Source organism: Carassius auratus, chromosome 35 (assembly GCF_003368295.1).
Source record: "Carassius auratus strain Wakin chromosome 35, ASM336829v1, whole genome shotgun sequence".
In the NCBI taxonomy this organism is placed as follows: domain Eukaryota; kingdom Metazoa; phylum Chordata; class Actinopteri; order Cypriniformes; family Cyprinidae; genus Carassius; species Carassius auratus.
Window position 1 is genome coordinate 11262647 of NC_039277.1, and position 19296 is coordinate 11281942.

Consider the following 19296-nt stretch of genomic DNA (forward strand, 5'->3'; position numbering starts at 1 on the left):
AACGCATGCACAACGTGTCTTGTACCACGCAAAGTGTGTTAATATGTTTGTAATATACCATACTGTAAAACTGAATAGTTTTTTATTCATTAAATAATTCAGTCTGCTATGTTTTTCCCCTCTCCTGCGAGTGGTACGTTCCGCGGGGTGGCGGAAGTCTCGCTCTGCCATGTTGAGCGCTTTGTTTCTGTGAGTGAGACGCGATGATGGAGCAGAGCTGGAGCTCTTTCTTATTCCAGGTGAGAAACTCTCTTTCTCAAATACACACGCACATTCACACTCACAACCCGTCCGTGCGCCGCTCACTCATGCTACCGGCCTGCCTGCTTCAGTCTGCTTTATCAACAGAGATATTTGAAAAGGCGCAGTTGGAGCAAAACAATAGTAGATGAGTCCCGGGCACCCAGCTGCGCTCCCTCTATAGTTACCCCTCTATCTCTGTAGATCTAACTTATCCTTATATCCCTCTTTACCCCTCTTATCTAACTCTATAATGTAGCCATGTGTACATTATTTTACTCTATCTCTCTCATTTTGTAGATCTTTCCTTCTGTCCCCCGTTTACTCATCTGTCTGTAGTCCATCTATCCCGCTATATTTCTCTGTTATCCGGTCACTATCTCCATCTCTCTTCCATCTAACTTATCTTTTCCTCTGTAGATCTCTATGTATTTATTCATCTCCCCATTCACTCTTTTATAGATATTTCACTCTTTCATAGAATTTCACTCTGTCTGTCTCTGTTTGTTCCTCTGTCTTCCAATTCCATCTATCTCCATTTTATCTCCCTTTGTAGATCAGTCCATTATCAGTTCCTCGATCACTTTATGTTTTTATATACCTCTGTTTAAGGTTCCTATAGTCATGGAATTTTTATTTTATTTAAAAAAAAAAAAATTTTAAGCAGGGAAAAGTTACAGAACACAAAATGAAAAAAGTTATGGAAATCTCTTTAGACTATATTTATATATTTTTTTATTTTTTAAATTTTTAATTTGGTGGAAATATTTTTTTGTGACGTCATGTATAAAATGGTAACATAATTTTGCATATATTGTAAAATTATAACAACGTATTTATTACAACAAAAGTTATAGATAACCATTAGTCGAAAGGTTTGGGAACCATCTTTCTGTCTATATATCAGTTTTGGGACCGCAAGAATTGGAAAAATAATAAGCTGTAGTGAGTGACTCAGATCCTGAGGACTTGTTCACATTTAAACTCACTTTATGAGGTGTTCAGTTGGATTGCTTTTTGCTTAGTCACTTCTATCCTCAGGCTTTAGTTTAACTTTCTGCTTTCCATTATACCTTTTACAAAATGCATTGTTTCATATTGCACCTGGTCCCTCTGTGTGATTTTCTCCAACCAGATGCATGTATATAAATATTGTTGAAGATCATATTTATCATGCCTTGTGATCACAGAGCTTTTGATGTTAGTGAGAGTTTTACTGGTTGTACTGGTTGTTTTCAGCAAATGTTGAGCCATGTCGATGAGTTTACTTAACTGTTCTTTACTTTACATGTCTTCTTTTATGTTTGTTTATTACCTGTGTAATAGTTTGTTTAACATTGTGACCCATACTTACTATATAACTCTCCTGAAAAGATTCTAGGAAACATATTTTAAAAAAAAAAATGTACATAATAAACTTTTTTCTAATAAAGCTGATTTTAATTTGCAAGATTTTATTATATTTGCATAAGAAATAGATGTTTGGGGGTCCTGTCTTGCCCTGGAAGTGCAGCACGTCTGCGTCATTTCACAGTCAGTCCTCGGAAAGTGAGATTAGACAAGTTTGATCTAATGTGACACATGCCGCCACACGGGTTTTGCAAAGTTTCTTTTTTTTCTTGATAGAGCATCATAGTGGAAGTGGTGACTTTGGTGAGATTGCAGAAGCTCTCCTGATGGTAAACTTTAGTTTGAGGGGTGAATCGCTTCAGTGGGTGTTTAGTGACAGGGCATATCATTCAGGTGTCTGGGGAAGCGGACCTGGTTTAAGTTGGTTTTGATAAACTAGTTGACTTCACAAATTGGTTGTTGGACAGCTAGTTGGTCGTTGTGAAGCAGAATGACCTAGTATAGCCTAGAGAAAGTAGAAATCCCGTAATCCATTTATCACCGAGCTGACTCATGAAACATCCTTCATTTGTTGATCAGACACAGAGCGCTAGATGCGCATCAGACCTGCTCTCTTATCTCCGGGACCCAGCTGCTGCTTGTTTTTTGAATTCAGAACTGCCTTAGACTTTCATATTTACTTAAGCTGAAGATAAAATTTTCATGATGAATGAAAATGGTGACGTCTGACCGTCTGGGATGTGAGCATTGCTCATCTGAGAATGTTTTTGGAGTCTGTGCCTCGGTTGACTCATCAGAGTGGAAATGTTTGCTGGGACGTTTTCTTAAATGTTTCATGAAGCATCACAGTTAGGATGGGGTGGTATGGTGCCAGTATATATCAAGAAACCGTATGAATTGTGGCAACACATATGTCTGTTATACCATTTATACCACAAATTATCCAAAGGTGTGGTTTCATCATAATTTCAGCTCTTTTACAGTGATATAAACGTTGTTTATATTACAGTGTATTACAGCCTTGATTATATGATGTGTTTTTGCACTGATGCCAAATTTATTCAATGGAAGAAAGAAACTCATTCAGGTTTAAAACAACTTGAGAGTAAGTGAATGATGATGACATAATTATTTTTTCTATTTATTTCTAATTCTTTAGTCTACTCACAGGTTTTCAATAATGTATTTAATTAAAACACTTATTTAAAGTATTTACATCAATAGATTATTGAAAAAAAGTTAATTATTAATCAGTCAATTATTAATCAATTATTTTATTACATTAAATTAATATATATGCTCTAAATAGTTTTCCCTGCTCCAAGCATCGCTGGGCTCCTTGATGTGGCGACACATGAATGAGGGAAAGTTACGTTAACATAAGTTGACTGGCTTAAGAAAAAGAGTTTTTTAACGGGGTGTAGACAGCAGTGTTAGTAAAATAATAGATAACCCAACAATGTTTAAGTCTGAAGTCTGGACCCACTTCAGCTTTTATAACATTGATGGGACAAACAGACTCGACAAGAGAGTACGCAATATGCAAGAACTGGATTATTTGCATGTGCTTTAAAGCCTTGCTGGTTAAACAATTCATTCATGGGCTTTTCTTGCGTGCACACCTTAAGTGCAGGCGCTCTAAAAAGACTTTCAAAGAGCGCCTGATTACTGGATCTTTCGTGTCTGATTGCGCTAATGCTGTCAAAAACACAAAAGGTTTACAAACACAGTTGATTATGTCTAAAGTGAAGGTAAACAGTTGAGAGAAAAACGGATGCGTGCAGCTCTTAAATTGACAGCAGACTAATTGTAGTAAACATGCTGCTGCTAATCATTAAAAGGACCCAAGAATTACAATTCTGTCATTATTTATTCACTCTCATGTTGTCTCTAACCTTTTTTTATTTTATTTTTTCCATGTGCTTAATGGGAATATGAGGATATTTTGGGTAACCAAACAGTTGCTGGTCCCCAATAACTTTGATAGAAGGAAAAAAAGACTGGTGACCAGCAACTGTTTGGTTACCCACATTCTTCAAAAAAAAAAAAAAACTTATGTTCAGCAGGAGAAAGAAACTAATTCAGGTTTAAAACAATTTGAGATTAAGTAAATGATGACAGAATTTTCATCAGTTTGAACTTGAGAGAATCTGCTCTTAATCTTTTCACAGGCATTTTGTTTTCATAGTTAGACATAGTGTTGTCAAAAGCCCTTGTACTTCATAACTAATTCGGTATTACAAAAATGAAAATGTTACGGTACCAGGTTTTTTTTTAAGTATAGGTGGTACAGAGTACCCGGTCAACCCAGTTCTTGATGCGCTATCTGAGAGGTGCGCAGATGCACTCTCTTCATAAAATCACTGCGACGTGGCGACATCAAAATGATGAAACACACCAAACTAACAAAACACTTTAAAGACAGTCGCCTCGATCAAATGGTAGCGTTCAAGCAGGTAAGTTTCATTGTTTTTCCTATACATTGATTTATTTGTGGCTCCTGGTCACAATATCATATAATGCCTGAGCAGCTTTTGGAGAGCGCAGGCATAGTGCTTTTTTGATTACAACCATTACCGGGAAACCTATATCTTTCCCAGATTGAAATGAATGCTGTAATTAGAGTAATTAATCGTTAGCATAAGCACAGTTGACGCTAATATAATGAGCAATGGAATGAAGTTTCTTTAACTATTTAATGCTCCTATAATTTTTATTACGGTAAAAAAAAAAGAAAATAGGAGGACATGACGATATTTACTATTTTTACACACCAGATGCTTTTACATGAATTGTGAATCTAAAATATGCATTTTAGAGAATGTACAAATGGTTAACACTGTCATATCAGCGAGAAAAGCAGTTCTGGTGCCTTTAAATTTTTTTATCTAACTTAGTTATTCTTGGCTTTAAAATTCAAAAGCCTTTTAAAATTAAATATGTACACAGTTTGGATTAAATAAAAGTATAGTCAAGTGTTCTAATTAGCATGTTTTTTGCGTTTTGCTTTAGTACCGAAGTTGGTACATAGAACCGTGGATTTTCACTTATATCGGTACCGAATACTGAAAATTTGGTACTGTGACAAGTTAGACAGATATCGTGATGTATCATGGATTGTCTAGCAATATATAAATTGCTGTATCGTAGGGCTGGGCGATATCACCATCACCGGCTTTCAGATGGAGCGGCGTTTAATACACAGAGCCATAGTTCACTGACAAGCTACATAATATTGCATTCGTTATCAAAGGCAATTCATATGCCTTTGGGGGGGGGTAGTGGATCTGCCGTAGAGTCAATTGGTTGTTCTTGGAGATAGCGGGTTAACTCCGTGTCAGCGCGCGTTCTGATCGGTAAAGGGGCAGAGATTTCAGACCTCTGTTTATTACGGAGATCTGTCACAAAACTCATCATCTGCACCAACGTTTTTTGAGCAAATTTCAAAGCCGCACCCGCCCGCCATCCGCTAAATGTTTTGCGGTCTATGGCAATGCTTTGCTGATGCGAGCCGCAAAAAAAAGCCATTGTCTGTTCTAGAAAGGATGCAGCAAAGATATTTAATGCTAATGTATGAGGCATAGGCCTACGCTGAGTTTCATTTACGATGAGATGCGCTCTAGTTCACAGTGCAGTGCAAGTGAACGCGGCGCGCTGGTGCTTCCATGTCACGGTTATCATTGTCTGCTATATTTGCTTTTTATTTATTAAAATACATGCAATTGGTTGATGAAACATTTATTAAAATTAAGATAAAATTTGTACAAAACGAAATTCGTTTTTAAGAAAGGGTTTCTACAAAGCAAAATTTTATGAAGTGGTAAATATCATGTCTGACGATTTACAAAACTTCATTAAGTGGTAAAAACCATGTCTCCTGATATATTGCGCATCTTATGATCCTATCTAAAAAATGAAAATAATTTTTTATAAAAAATGTTTGTAAAAAATATTTTAATGACACGGTTTTGGCGGTTATAGAGTTCTAATGACGGTGTTCAACTATAACCGCCGGTCTCACGGTTATATACTAACCGTCACACCCCTATTTGTATACGGTTACTGTGGTATAATGTCTGATAGCATGATGTAAAATTGTGATCATAACACCCACCCCAGTCCCAGTGTAACACAGGCTTTTAGCGTCTGTGAAAATGTGTGAACTGCTGGGAGATTGTGGATTGGGTTTTGTCCTTTAGGGTCTAATAGTTGTAAACAGCTTGGTTGTGTAGTGTTATGAGCTGTCCGCCTTCCCACAAGCTCCCTGTTCCTTTTGTACTGTTTGTTTTGCCCGTTTAATCACCCTTTATTCTTTGCTGTTTCTTTTCTAATTCAAATTTAAGTAAGCTTTACTCGAAAATGAATTGCCATGTGTTTCAGCATCCAGTCCGGGCCTGTTGCGGATTGCCATTGTGTGACCGCTGGCTTTTCAAAACTCCTTATTCTCTCGCTGAACTCATTTTCTCTGTTATTTACGTTACACTGACCTCAGCCTTCAGAGCCGATTTGTATCAAAATTGTCAGAGTGGCGTGAAGACGCAGCAGGGCTACAGTCATTCTGTCTCACATGCTCGCAAAGTTCACACACACGCATGCAGTGGCCTAGTCTAGACGCGCATCCCCAGACGTACCCAGTAAATTGATGAGTGGGATGCTAGGAAGTGAGCGAGCAGGTGTGTGTGTAGATATGTGGTTCTCCTCATGAATAGAGGAACCAAATCGGAGAAGACTCCTGCACAAAGACCCCCTGCGGATCCGTGAGGGCATCCCCGCTCCGATTTGTATCCATCACAATAGAGCAGATGAAATAAGGAGCAGAAAGAAGCGTTCATTTCTCTTGTCCTGCGTCCGCGTGGTCAGCCCTGTGAGATGGATGGATGACGCTGAATGGGAGAGGTCAGGTATTTAACCCTGCCCTCTCCGTGATTGCAGGAGATCGTGCATCTTAATTGCGATGTCCCTTCATTTTTGAGCCTGCAGAGACCAATGGTAGTGTGTGTGCGTGTGGGTATGTGTGTATATATGTGTGTGTGTATATATATATATGTGTATATATATATATATATATATGTATAGTATATATATATGTATAGTATATATGTACTGTATACCTCATGCAAGGCTTTGCAAGCCAAATATTCATCAAATAAGCATGCTAAATATCAAAATATCTTTTTAGCACAAAACTATTATCGTCATTTTGAAATTTGAGAGACAATTACTCAATTACGGTTTTACAACAATTGTACAGGTTTTAGCATCTGCAGTCACTTTGAGCATTCTAAAACCCTCTTTATCATGTTGAAAAATATTTTTTATAAATGAACTAGTCCACTTCACTCACTAATCAGTTAGCTTATAGGATGATTAGTGAACCCTTCCTTATGTTTCCTTTGCCACTGAGAATTGACAGGCTTTGTTGTTTTATCAAGTCAGGGGCCAAGCCCTAATAATGCCGCCTTTGACCCTTTGCTGACTTTGTACATGGTTTAAAATGTGCATCTGAATTTTTTTTATTTTTTTGCTCATTAGTTGTGTGCAGTTGGGTAAGGATTATTATTTTTTTTTTACCAAGCTGGTTTTGTGCCGTTTCTTGGTTTGTGGGGGCTGTGCCTGTTTTAGATGCTCCATTGAACATCAATAGTGGGTGAACAGGGCGTTTGCTGAACTTTATCAGGTCTTTTAAGCGCCTCAGGCAGTGGTAGGGTTGAGAAGTTAGATTCCTTTTGGTGAATCACTTCGTTAGGTCAGTTCATGGATGCATTGGATTTAACTTGTTCGCCAAGACCCAGTTTGGCAATTGATGTGATCGTTGTATATTCTTTCCCTCTCATTTGTCTCGGTGTTGTGGCTCAGAGATCAGTGTCTGCCAGAGTAGGTTGTGATGTAGGTTAGCAGTGAGTGTCTGTAAGCTTTTGCCCCTGGCTGTGTAAACAAATCCCACAAGCTGCTCTGTGTGTGTGTGTGTGTGTGTGTGTAAGAGAGGACTAAAGGAGTGCGTCCAGCCTCCCAGAAGCCTCAGTAAACAAATAAACAAACATCCTCTGTTTCCAGGTGGGTTTCACTTGTGTGTTTAAGCTCGCTGCATCCTAATTCAGATACATCTATGCTCTGAAAGTAAATAATTCACTCATAATGGTTAAGTATAGACTTTTTGAGTTGTAGTAGGACAATATGTCACTATTGTCACAAAACCACATCATAAAAATATCATGCATTTTTTAAACTGCTGTGGCAACATCTGGCGTGCACAGATGTTAACTTTGAAAGTCAATCCATTTCTGTATTCATTGTTGTATTTGTGAAAGTTTTTATTTGTTCAAGTTATCCAATGTATTTTTACAGTACAGTAAATACAGTAACATTGTAAAATATTATTACAATTATTTATTGTAATAATTGTAATAAAATATTATTACAATTTATTTATTCAGCGTTACATGATCTTTCAGAAATCATTCTAATATGCTGACTTGTTGCCCCAGAAAAGTTTCTTTAAAATGATTAGTGTTGAAAAGAGTTTTGCTACTTAATATTTTTATTGAAACCATGATACATTTTTCAGGATTCTTTGATGGATAAGAACAGCAATTTATTTGAAATAGAATTTTTCATAACATTATGAATGTCTTTGCTGTAGGGGTGTAACGGTACGTGTATTCGTACCGGACCGTTTCGGTACAGGGCTTTCGGTACCGAATGCAATATTTTGTGTGCAGAACATAGGTACATTTTCGTGTTTCCAAACAAACATATTAAGTGGCTGAAGTCTCCGCGTTCAGCACAAATCCTGCCCTGCAGCTGATTCTAAGGCCGGCGACACACTGGATGCGTGGCATGTCTTTACACACCAGAATCAAGCCTGGCGCGCTGCTGCTAAAGTAGGTGACATAGAGGGAGGCCGCCGACAGACCAGGCTCTTGTCTTCACGACAACATCTATACATCATTTGGGCATAAATATAAAGCCTACTGATAAAGGACACTGTCTGTTGGCGGCAAAATAGACTATGTTTGACAGGTGCAATAAGCCAGTGTGTCTCCAGCCTAAGGTTTTCAAAAGGCATCACGCGAGTGTGAACATCACTACAACTAGGAAAAAAAACGATTGTATTTCAAACGCAGCACCCGTCGGCATTTAAACAGACCTTTGCTCTTAAATACGATCGGTACAACGCAATAACGAAATCGGAAACAGGTCTAAAAACTGAAACTGTTGATGCTGCAACTTTACACTTTGGAAAAGTTATATATATTTTTTAAATATGAGCAAACCTACAAGCTGGGATTGGTAATGCTGCACTGTAATCATAGTTATTTATTTATATTTTTCATTATATTTTATTATATGATATTGGTTTGAGACAGAGTATTTTATTTAGTGGAGAATAGGCTTGTTGCGATATTCGGTGTTACCGGTGATACACAGTGTTTAACCCACCTACCGGTCATAGCACTTGACCACCGGCACCGTCCCCATCGTGTTGAAGTTTTAGCCTATAGCAATAAAGCACTTAATTCAGTTAGTGACTACGTGCCTTCGTAATTTAGCGTAAGGGGAACGAGTGCCGCAGTAAAGCAGCAGGTGTCCAATTTCATTTATCATTTGAGGAGAGTAGGGCGAGCTAACTGGCAAAGGATGGCGGAAGATCTGGTTTCAAAGCGAAATGCAAAAGCACCTATTTGGAAATATTTTGGATTCAAACCAAATGCCAACAGGGAACCTGAAACGTTACGGGCAACTCTAACTTTGCCTGATGAAAGTGGCAGCATCCGGAGGTAACACTTCGAATTTACATGCACATCTTCAAGCACACCACAAAATGAAGCGGCCAAGATGGGTCCAGCGGCAAAAAATCGACCACAAAAGCCTGACACACAAACACAGCCTTCGATAAGTGGTGCATTTGCGCGATGCACAAAATATAAAGGACAGCGGGGACACGTGCACTGACGCAGTGACGAAATACATATGCAAAGAAATGATTTTAACAGCTTAACGTGAGTAAAATTTTTATATTTGTTTTTTTTTTTGCACTTAAGTGTCCAGTGATTATTTGGGTAGGCTTATTTAATGAAGTTTTTGATGTGCGTTCATTTCATAATTCGATGGTTGTGCGTTTTTTTTGTTTTTTTTTTGCTGAAAAAGTCAGGCACTTTTAACGAATAGGGAATTTTTTAAATATAATTTCTTGTTTGATACTTGCACGATGTGTGCAGTGGTTCGTTTTGTTAATAAATGCACTTTAAAGGTGTTTCATAAGTGCTTTTGTTTAGTTTTTGCATGGTGTGTTAAGTTATTATTCATTTTGCAATAAAGATGTGTGTAATACAAGCGAGTGTCTTATTGTTTTGTGTATTTTTATTAAGAATAAAATTAACCCATGATTAATTCAAACAAATGCTATGGAATTGCCGCTAATTAAAGTGAAAGTAAATTGAGACTTGTGCACGTCTGCACGACCGCATTTTCGGCCACCCGAAATCCCCGACACGCAACTCCGGTGACACGGGATTACCGTTTTTTTTACACGTCGATTAATCGGTGGAAAAAAATCCGTCACCGCAACATCCCTAGTGGAGAACTTTGCAGCAGTATTTTATTTCTTATTCTTTTTTAAAATTATATATATATATATATATATATATATATATTACTAAAAAGAACTTAGTGTAAACAAATTGTTAAAAAAAAGTTTATTGTAATGAAAAACCTGCAGTTTAATGTTTTCATTTCTTTCCCTTAACTATACTGAAAATGAACCGAACAGTGACTTTAAAACCGAGTAACGTACCGAACCGTGATTTTTGCGTACCGTTCTGGACTTCAGTTTGATATCTAATATTAACCAATATATTGCTTATCAAATTTTAAATATAAATATCTTTCACAATCCTGTCCGTCAAACACAACTATCTGTAGTGTAAGTGCTGCATGTCTCTTGTTTTCTCTGTAAAGTCCTAGTCATCTCGTTCACAGGTTTAGCTGAGTTTGTTCCTGACCCGCTGAATCATCTCGCTTGTGTTACAGTTAATTTTGCAGTCACATGTTGAACCGAGAGCATCTCAGCAGATCGGTTTACGCTGGACAGATTTAGATTCCTCTGAGGCACTACGATGTTTTTGAGTTCAGTTAATCAGAGCACACAGCCTCTGCCCGGTACCCAGCATTCGTGCCAACATGTGCTCGGTCATGACTGCAGCCTAATCGGTGTCATTAGTTTGGGGCCTAGATGATATTTTTGATAACTCTGAATCAGGAATTCTGAATCCAGTCATTAGCCCAGCATGCTTTTCTGTGGTTGAAGAGGGGAAACCTGACTCATTTGATTTAATGAGAAGTTTCTCAATGGAGTGCCTTTTCGTCCTGCCAGCTGTCGACTCCAGTGTGTTTGTATGTATGTAACGTGAGCGTGTGTGTTCATTCCTGAACTTCTGCTCATCGTTAGTCACCCCACAGGCTGCCGGATGTGCTGATGGGAACAGAACACACACACACACACACAAAAACTCTGTGCAAGATAGACTTCTTCATCTGCATCAGTGAAATCAGAGTTTTCAATCTCTGTTCAAACACACTGGAGTCCAAGAATAAAATTTTCCCAAAAATTGCCTTTTTTAACCTCAGGAAAATACAATTAATGTGTGGAATATGTGGTTGTGTGTGCATATGTATTCTATCATTTACAATACAAATATATATATAAGTTATTATAAGTTTTTTTTTCTAGTTTTTGCAGGTTATGTAAATATTAAAGCTGCCTGGTTTCACTTAAAGCACGTTAAATTCTCTATGTATATCATAAATACGTAAACCTGTTGTAAACAAATAAAACCATTTTGGATTTATAATATTTCTCTGAATTTATTTTTAAATAGACAACGATTTTATAATGATTGATTTTGAGGGGATTTAATTTATTATTCTGATCTTATTATTATTTTATCTCATTCTATTTTAATAGTATTCTATTTTTATTCTTATTCTATCAGTTTCTTTTTATTTTGTTTCTTTTTATTATTTGTATATTTGTTTGTTTTATTTTATTTGTTATTATTTAAACTTTATTTCATTCTAATTTTTTTGTATTTTATTCTAAAAAAGTATTTTATTTTATTCTTATCTCATTCATTGTTCATTTTAAGTATTTTATTCTGTTATTAATTCTTTTTATTAAGCACAGAATCTCAATATATTATATATTTAATTATATATATTATATAATATAACATCTATCAGCCATAATTTTAGTTAACATTGTAAATATCTTCTTTTTTTTCTTTTTTTTGTCAGTGCATCGCTGTTTTTAACCCCTCTGCCGGGTTCTGTCTTCTCCTTCCAGCAGGCTAATGAAGCCCTTCACCACCAGCACCATGTGGCCCCGAGCAGCCTGCTGCCACTGCTGAACTCTGAGCCACAGGACCAGAAGCCTGTGATGCCCATTCTACTGGACCACAAGCCCCCCGTCAGTGCCGCCGAGCTCCTCAAGGACAACGTAGCCAGTGGGACAGGGGGAGGAGGGGGTGGGAATGCCGGAGGAGGTGGTCCAATGCCCGTGATCAAGAAAGAGCACAAGAGCAAGACGCCATTCATCTGCGGCTACTGCAACAAGGCCTTCCGTGACAGCTACCACCTCCGCCGGCATGAGTCCTGCCACACCGGCATCAAAATGGTGTCCAGACCCAAAAAAACGGCGCAAGCCGCACCCACCATGGTCCCACTCATCTCCACCATGTCCCGTGAGACCACGGGCGACCCTGCCTACATCTCAACCATTGCTGGCATCCTTTCCACGGCGACTACTTCCACGTCCTCCTCTTCTACCATCATGTCCCCGATGTCCATGTCCAATGTGACCCAACACAGTGCCCCCAAAAAGCCACCCAAACCTGTAAAGAAGAACCATGGCTGTGAAATGTGCGGGAAAGCCTTCCGGGACGTTTACCATCTGAACCGTCACAAGCTGTCACACTCGGACGAAAAACCATTCGAGTGTCCTATATGCCAGCAGCGCTTTAAGAGGAAAGATCGCATGACGTACCACGTGCGCTCACACGACGGAGGCGTCCACAAGCCTTACGTCTGTTCTGTGTGTGGAAAGGGCTTCTCGAGGTACGTGGAGCTTTTACACTTCTTGTCAGTTGGCTTAGATTTCGATATTAGGGATCTGAATTATAAGAAATGTAATGATTCCAATTCAGATTGCAATGAGCAATTCTGGTTCTTTAATGATTCCTAGAGTATTTTTGAGACAACTCCTTTTTTGATAACACACTATCGTTCAAACTTTTGGGATCAGCAAGTTTTTAGTTATACTTTAATACTTTTATCCAGCTAGGATGCATTAAATGGATGAAAAAAAAAGAAAGTAAATTGTAAAAAATTTTAAATATATATTATCTAATAATTGCTGTTCCTTTGAACTTCAACAAAAAATGCTGAAAACGTAATTATTACTGTTTTCACGCTAACGTGAAGCAGCAGCACAACTGTTTTCAACACTAATAATGTTTCTTGAGCAGCAAATCAGGATATTAGAATGATTTCTGAAGGTTCTTGTTACACTGACATTATAAACGACATTAAAGGAAATATCATATATTTTTTCATAATATACAGTTATTACTCATTTTGATTATAAATGCAGCCATGGTGAACATAAACTTTTTTCAGGACCATAAAAGACCCAGGTATTTTTTTGCCCAGTAATGTATTTTAATTTTTGTTATTGTAGCTATTAATTGTAATTTTTTTTACAACAATTTATTTTTTTAATTAACTTTGAATACAGTACTTGAGCTGATTTATCTTTTAAAAGTTTTGAGTATAGTAACAGTTAATTGATTTAATTTTTTATTTGAAGTGATTTAATGTTGGTTCTGAATAAAAACCAGTTCTTAATATAAATCCCTACAAATAAGTATGTATTTACACTTTAACAATAATACTAGAAAATATACATTAATGGCAAATGTGACTCACTTCCGTACTTTCCGCATGAAATGAGGCTGTTTGTGGATTCTGATGATGTCAGTGTCTGTTGAAATATGTGTTCAAAGCTGGAGCTGAATCCACCATCTGCTGTTCTGATGATGTTAATGTCGTCTCGTTCCTATTGGCTGCTGCTGGCTGATTTATAGTTGCTGTGAATGGATCTGACTGGCTGCTTTTGTAGGGCCCAGCATGCCGAGGGTCTGCATGAACAGAAGGAGGGGGGGGTGCTCTTATTCCTCTGTTATTCCCTCCTTGCCTCCTGTTTGTTCTGTCTTAGAGGATCAGTGCTGGGGTTTCCTTCGAGTCACTCAGGGGCTGCAGACACACGGCTGCTTTAGGAGTCTCGTTTATAGCTCTTCTATAACGTCCCTGAATATCCAGGGAAAGCATCAGAGAGGCCTTGCTATCGTTGAAATTAATCCTCGGATTATATCACGCTCGGACACAAGTCAAAGCGCAGAGATAAAATGGTCTGTTTTAGGGCTCTGGCTGTTCCTGAGAGCACCACCTGAAAACAAACTGTCCCAATCTCCTCCGGCAGGTCGTGTCACGCTCATATTTAGTGCATTTTTAAAACCTAGATACAATTGTTCTCCCCCACATGCCCCGTTCCTTTGCTTTCACTGTGTTATTTTGTTCCAAATTATAGAAAGATTTCAATGCTTTCGTTTTGAATATGAGAAGTTAATCTGATAGTCAAAATGTGTCATTTCAGTATTTTTGAGATACTAAAATAGATACTACAATTAATTTATAATACTTGACGGTTAGTTTTTATTATTGATTTGAATTAGTTTTTATTTTTGGTCATTTTTTACTTCAATTTTAATTGTTTAATGTCTATATAGTTCTAAATGTTCATTTGAGTTTTATTTTATCACTCCGTTTTAGATATTTTAGTGAAACTGAATGAAAATGATACGTTTCCTTGTCAACTTTTTTATGGGTTCAGTTTTTGTTTTATTTTAGTTAAGTAACTTTTAATTTTTGAAACACACTTTTGAGAATTGAATATTCATTTTTACCTAAATTCAATGAAAGTGTACTATCATGAAATATTATTACAAATTTGCAATTATTCTATTTGTGTGTGTATATATTCAAATGTATTTTACTCCTGTGATGGTAAAGCTGAATTTTCAGCAGCCATTAAGCTAATCTTCAGTGTCACATGAATGTGTTTTTGGAAGATGCTTTCTTACTAAACATTAAAACCAAACAGTATGGACAATCAAACTTATGTTCACACCTGAACCTCTAGTGTGAAAGCAGCATCAGTTTGTGTTCTGTAAGCAGATGTGAATAGTAAATAGTAGCTAGTGTAGGTAAATATTTACTGTCAGCCACATCTACAAGCATGCGTTTTAGTTCACGACCCCAGACTGAAATCTGCAGCTCAGAGGCAAAGTACAGCACCTGAGCCTGCTGCTTGTGTTTTTCTGAAGTGCACACGGATGCTGCTGGTACCAAAATCCTCTGGCTTTGTTTCAGGGGCATGATGCTGTTTACTTTCTTGGCACGTTTTTCATTTTCATCTTTTTCAGGCCAGACCATCTCAGCTGCCATGTGAAGCATGTCCATTCTTCAGAGAGACCTTTCAAATGCCAAGTAACGGTAAGAACAGGAACCCATTTTTGGGATTTATGCAGTTGAGCCTCACAACTCTTTGCGTCTTTAGTTGCTGGCAGCCAAAAGATGGTAGGTTTGAACTCCATAAAGGGTTAATAATTAGGACTTAACATAGCATACATCAATTTGGATAATTCAAGAAACTGATTGAATTAGTGCCATAAATGATGTAATTCTGCATGTCATGTGTCTGTTATAGGCCTGTACATCAGCCTTTGCCACCAAAGACAGACTTCGGTCACATATGATTCGGCACGAGGGGAAAGTCACTTGTAACGTGTGCGGAAAGATGCTGAGCGCCGCCTACATCACCAGCCACTTAAAAACACATGGCCAGAGCAACTACAACAATGCCTGTAACAAAGGTAAGTGCGACATGATTGGCTGCCCCAACAGTCAATCAGCCGCTAGTCTGTCCAACGACCCTCCCAGTCTCTCTGGGTGACTCATGTAGCTCTAACACCAACATCCTTCTAATAACCCTGTTCATCTTTACTCTGAGCTCTTTGCTGTCCCTTCAGCTCCCAACCTCTTTCCTACACACTCAAGTGCACAAGTTTATGAGAAGTGTCTTTTCATGCACAGTTGGGAGATTTTTAAACCTCTCTCAGAAGAACTGGCCAGGATGACAGTGTTGTTGTCTTTGAGTCCTACAACTTTTCAGAACATATTTTAGCATCCACAGTAATTTAATCCAGTGTTTTCATGATATCACATGTTATACTGAAAACTTTACTTTGTTTGGACCTCATCCCGTCCCAGGTGTTCTCCTGGTTTGACTAAAGCAGGTTTTAGGAGCTAGTGCAGAGCAGCATTTTCTAAAATGGAGAAAAATGGGTATCTGAAGAAGAACAACAAATCTTTGGAGTGAAATCTCTATAATATAGACGTGAGGGCAATTTTAAGCTATTTTTTTGTTAGCACTTCTGTTCGGAAAGATACATGAATATGTCTTCCGTGATTCTTTTTATTCAAACTCCTGTGCCGTTTATGTTTGTTCGAGATTGTGATTCTTGGGAGTTGTTTAGACTTTTTTTTTTTTTTGGTTGTCCAATCCATCATGTTTGATTGGTCATGGCATTTGACTCATTTGTTCAGATCTTAAGTTAGTCAAGCATGTCAGTGGAGAAGACCAGTGCTTTGCTTTAGGCAGAAACTGCTCTGACTGAACCGGATCCTTTCTAAGGACGTGTTCGACAGGGTCAGCAGTAGGTCAAGGGGCAGATCTACTGAAAAGATGAAAATAGGTCAGCAGTAGTCTGGAAATGTCTGTCGTTTACTTTAATTAGAATTTAATGGATGCAGTTCGCCCAAATTCATGTCTGCGGTCTCAGTTTGTCTCCGAGCTGTTGTGCTATTTACACATAAGTGCCATTATGTGTACTTTTGGATAATTTTTCTTTCATGAATAATCCCACTGCTCCCCATCCCATTTTCTACCTGTCATGTAGTTTAGTGTTTTTTGTTTTTTTATATATATAATATATATATATTTCTTTATTAGGATTTAGCTACATTTTTGTTGTTGTTGACTGCGAGTCTGTTTTATTTTTTTTTCTCCATAGAATGTTAGAATTTGGTAGACGTGTATATTTTAATAGCTAAAATCTTCTGGTTTCAAGACAGATTCTCTCTTTATCGACAGAATCTGTGACCATGCTGTTTATTACCACAGAATATTGTAATTCTATTAATATTGAAAGTATATTGAAAACCATTTTTAATTGTATAGTGTAATAATATGGTATAATGTGTTGGAAAAAAAATATTGTATTATAATTTAATATATTTAATAGCTTTTTGATTATATTAATGTATTATTTTGTCTCTCAGTTAAAAACAAATTCCATTATTTTGTATTATTATATTATGTTATACTATTAAGTTGTATAATACCTCAGAATTCAAAGATTAGTTAATAAATTGTTAACAGTAATGCCTTTATAATGTACAAATAATTTTTTTTTTTTTTTTTGCAAACTTCTGTCAACATGCTGTCTATATAGCTTTACCTGTATTGAACCTGCAGCATTCACATTAAATGGAAAACCTTTAGATTTTAACGTGATAGTCATGTCTGAATTCACACTGAGCATAAATGCTGCAGCCCTGCATTGTCACAAGTCCCATAATGCATCACTGCAGGCAGCTGCCTGCCCATCATAACCCTCTGTCTGTTTCTAAATAGGAGATTGGCAGTGGAACCACTCAGGGCTCAGAAAAGGTAAAAATGAAACGAAACAAAAAAGGTCGAAAGCAGATATACACACACATTAACAGTTTGCTGTCTCTGCTGTTGATAACAGGAAGTTCAATCACAAATGCTCACATATATCTTCTGGTCTGGTCTAGGTCTAGGTTTGCTATACCAGTGTAGATACCCAGATAGTTTGGGAACAGAATACACCCAAACCCTCAAAAAAAGCGTTAACGCTTCTCCTGTCTCTTTCTCTTTCTCTAAGATAACAGTGAAGTCTGCAACTCTGCCGCCACCACGCCAGTTACAGCCACAAACCCCATCACCACTGCAATGAACCGCGGCCACACCAGCCACCCTGTGACCATAGCAGCCCAGATGAACATCTCTACCAACACGGTCAACATCACGTCTCCCGTCAGCCTGCAGCACCCGGTTACCATCACCGGCCCAGTGAACATCGCATCAGTCAACATCCCAGCCACAGCGCCCATGAACATCGCCCACCCAGTGGCCATCACCACACCCATGTCCATGAACATCGCCACTCCGCTTAACATCGCCATGAGATCTATGGACTCTATGCCCTTCCTGTCCCAAATCTTACCGTCTTCTCACTGGTAGAACCAGGGGCGCTGACCAGCATTTTTGCCCTGACTGCCGTGCTACTGACGCCTGAGTGGCATGAACCAACCCATCCCATGGCTGCATTGCAACACTAGCAGAAGATTTGCACGGATTTCCAACTCTCTCTGGCCTTCAAATATGTTTGCGTTTTGCGCACCTGCTGAGCAGCTCTCTAGCAAGGCATTTCGCAAACCCATCTGAGCACTTCAAACCCCGACGAAGGACGTTTTTAAGGACAAATGCAATAATTGATGTGCATTTCAAACTTTTTTTTTTTTCATAAACAGTGCCGATGAGCACCTCAATGATTTTGAAGTGTAACCTGCTAATCGGTATTTAAGGAAATTAATTTGAAATGAACTGTTGCTTCCATTGGGAGGGAGAATTTTTACAATATTTTTTTACATTTAGATTTTGCGCAGAGGTGTGAGTGCGTGCGTGCATTTGTATGTGTGGCAAATATGAAGCGGTACAGTAGAGAACTTTTTTATTGTTATTATTAATAGCGTTCATCATGTTTACAACTATTCGTTTTTTTAATGAGGGGAGGGCAGGTTCTTTCGCATATTGTTTATGTGCCCATTGTTAGCTGTTGCGTGTTTTCTTTTTGTATACAGAAGAAAACGTTTGGAGTAAGGATAGAGAGTCTTGAACTGAAAGCATATCCATAGTCTAATGAGGCAGTATTATCTAAATATAAATATCATGATGTGTCCCAAATGGTGCACTTGATGTGGTCACTATGGTCTCATGGCCTTTGTTTGTGCAGATCCACAAGGTCCATGAGGACACCGAGTATCCCATTTGTCATTTTATGATTGAGAAATGGTGCAGACTTCACAGCAGACTACTACTCGACAGCCTGTGCAGCATTACTTCACCAAACCGTGGACTCGGAGAAGGACTGTAAGGGCCAAGTGTGTTTTTTGGGACAGGGATTATGAGCGTTAGATAACCAGCTCATTTAAAACAGCGCCATCTATTGGTTGGAGTACCACGTTGAAGACCTATAAAGGTTTAATTTGGATTTTTGCCTGTTAAAAGTATTTTATAACCTTGTTTTTAGTATTTTTATATAATGTTTGCAAGATCCCTGTTCTAAAAAAAAAATTTTGACAAAGGAAATGTCCTTAGAATATGAAACGAATGTGAATAATACCAGGAAAATGCCTAGGAATTATTCATGTTTGTAAATATTTCACTTTGTTTTTATTTCTTTCCTGTGTGTGTGTTTTTGTTTCAGGTTTTATTTCTATTTA

General features: G+C 37.9%; 1 protein-coding gene across 2 annotated transcripts; it reads left to right on the forward strand.

Annotated features, from left to right (window-relative positions):
- Nucleotides 1–65: 65 nt before the first annotated feature.
- On the forward strand, nucleotides 66–19296 carry LOC113054384 (vascular endothelial zinc finger 1-like). 2 transcript variants are annotated; one of them, XM_026219908.1, is made up of 6 exons: nucleotides 69–239; nucleotides 11933–12702; nucleotides 15129–15198; nucleotides 15413–15578; nucleotides 17402–17437; nucleotides 17676–19296. In XM_026219908.1, the coding sequence occupies exons 1-6, from the start codon at nucleotides 204–206 to the stop codon at nucleotides 18032–18034; spliced, it is 1437 nt and encodes a 478-aa protein (XP_026075693.1). In that variant the 5' UTR covers nucleotides 69–203; the 3' UTR covers nucleotides 18035–19296. The 2 variants fall into 2 exon arrangements, with proteins under 2 accessions (XP_026075694.1, XP_026075693.1); XM_026219909.1 differs by lacking the exon at nucleotides 17402–17437 and having other exon boundaries at nucleotides 66–239.

What these genes read in the sequence shown, in the direction of transcription:
- LOC113054384 (XM_026219908.1), top strand. Translation starts at nt 204, where the DNA reads ATGATGGAGCAGAGCTGGAGCTCTTTCTTATTCCAG. An exon ending in GGAGCTCTTTCTTATTCCAG is followed by an intron (nt 240 to 11,932) that starts GTGAGAAACTCT and finishes TTCTCCTTCCAG; the next exon opens with CAGGCTAATGAAGCCCTTCA. An exon ending in TGTGGAAAGGGCTTCTCGAG is followed by an intron (nt 12,703 to 15,128) that starts GTACGTGGAGCT and finishes CATCTTTTTCAG; the next exon opens with GCCAGACCATCTCAGCTGCC.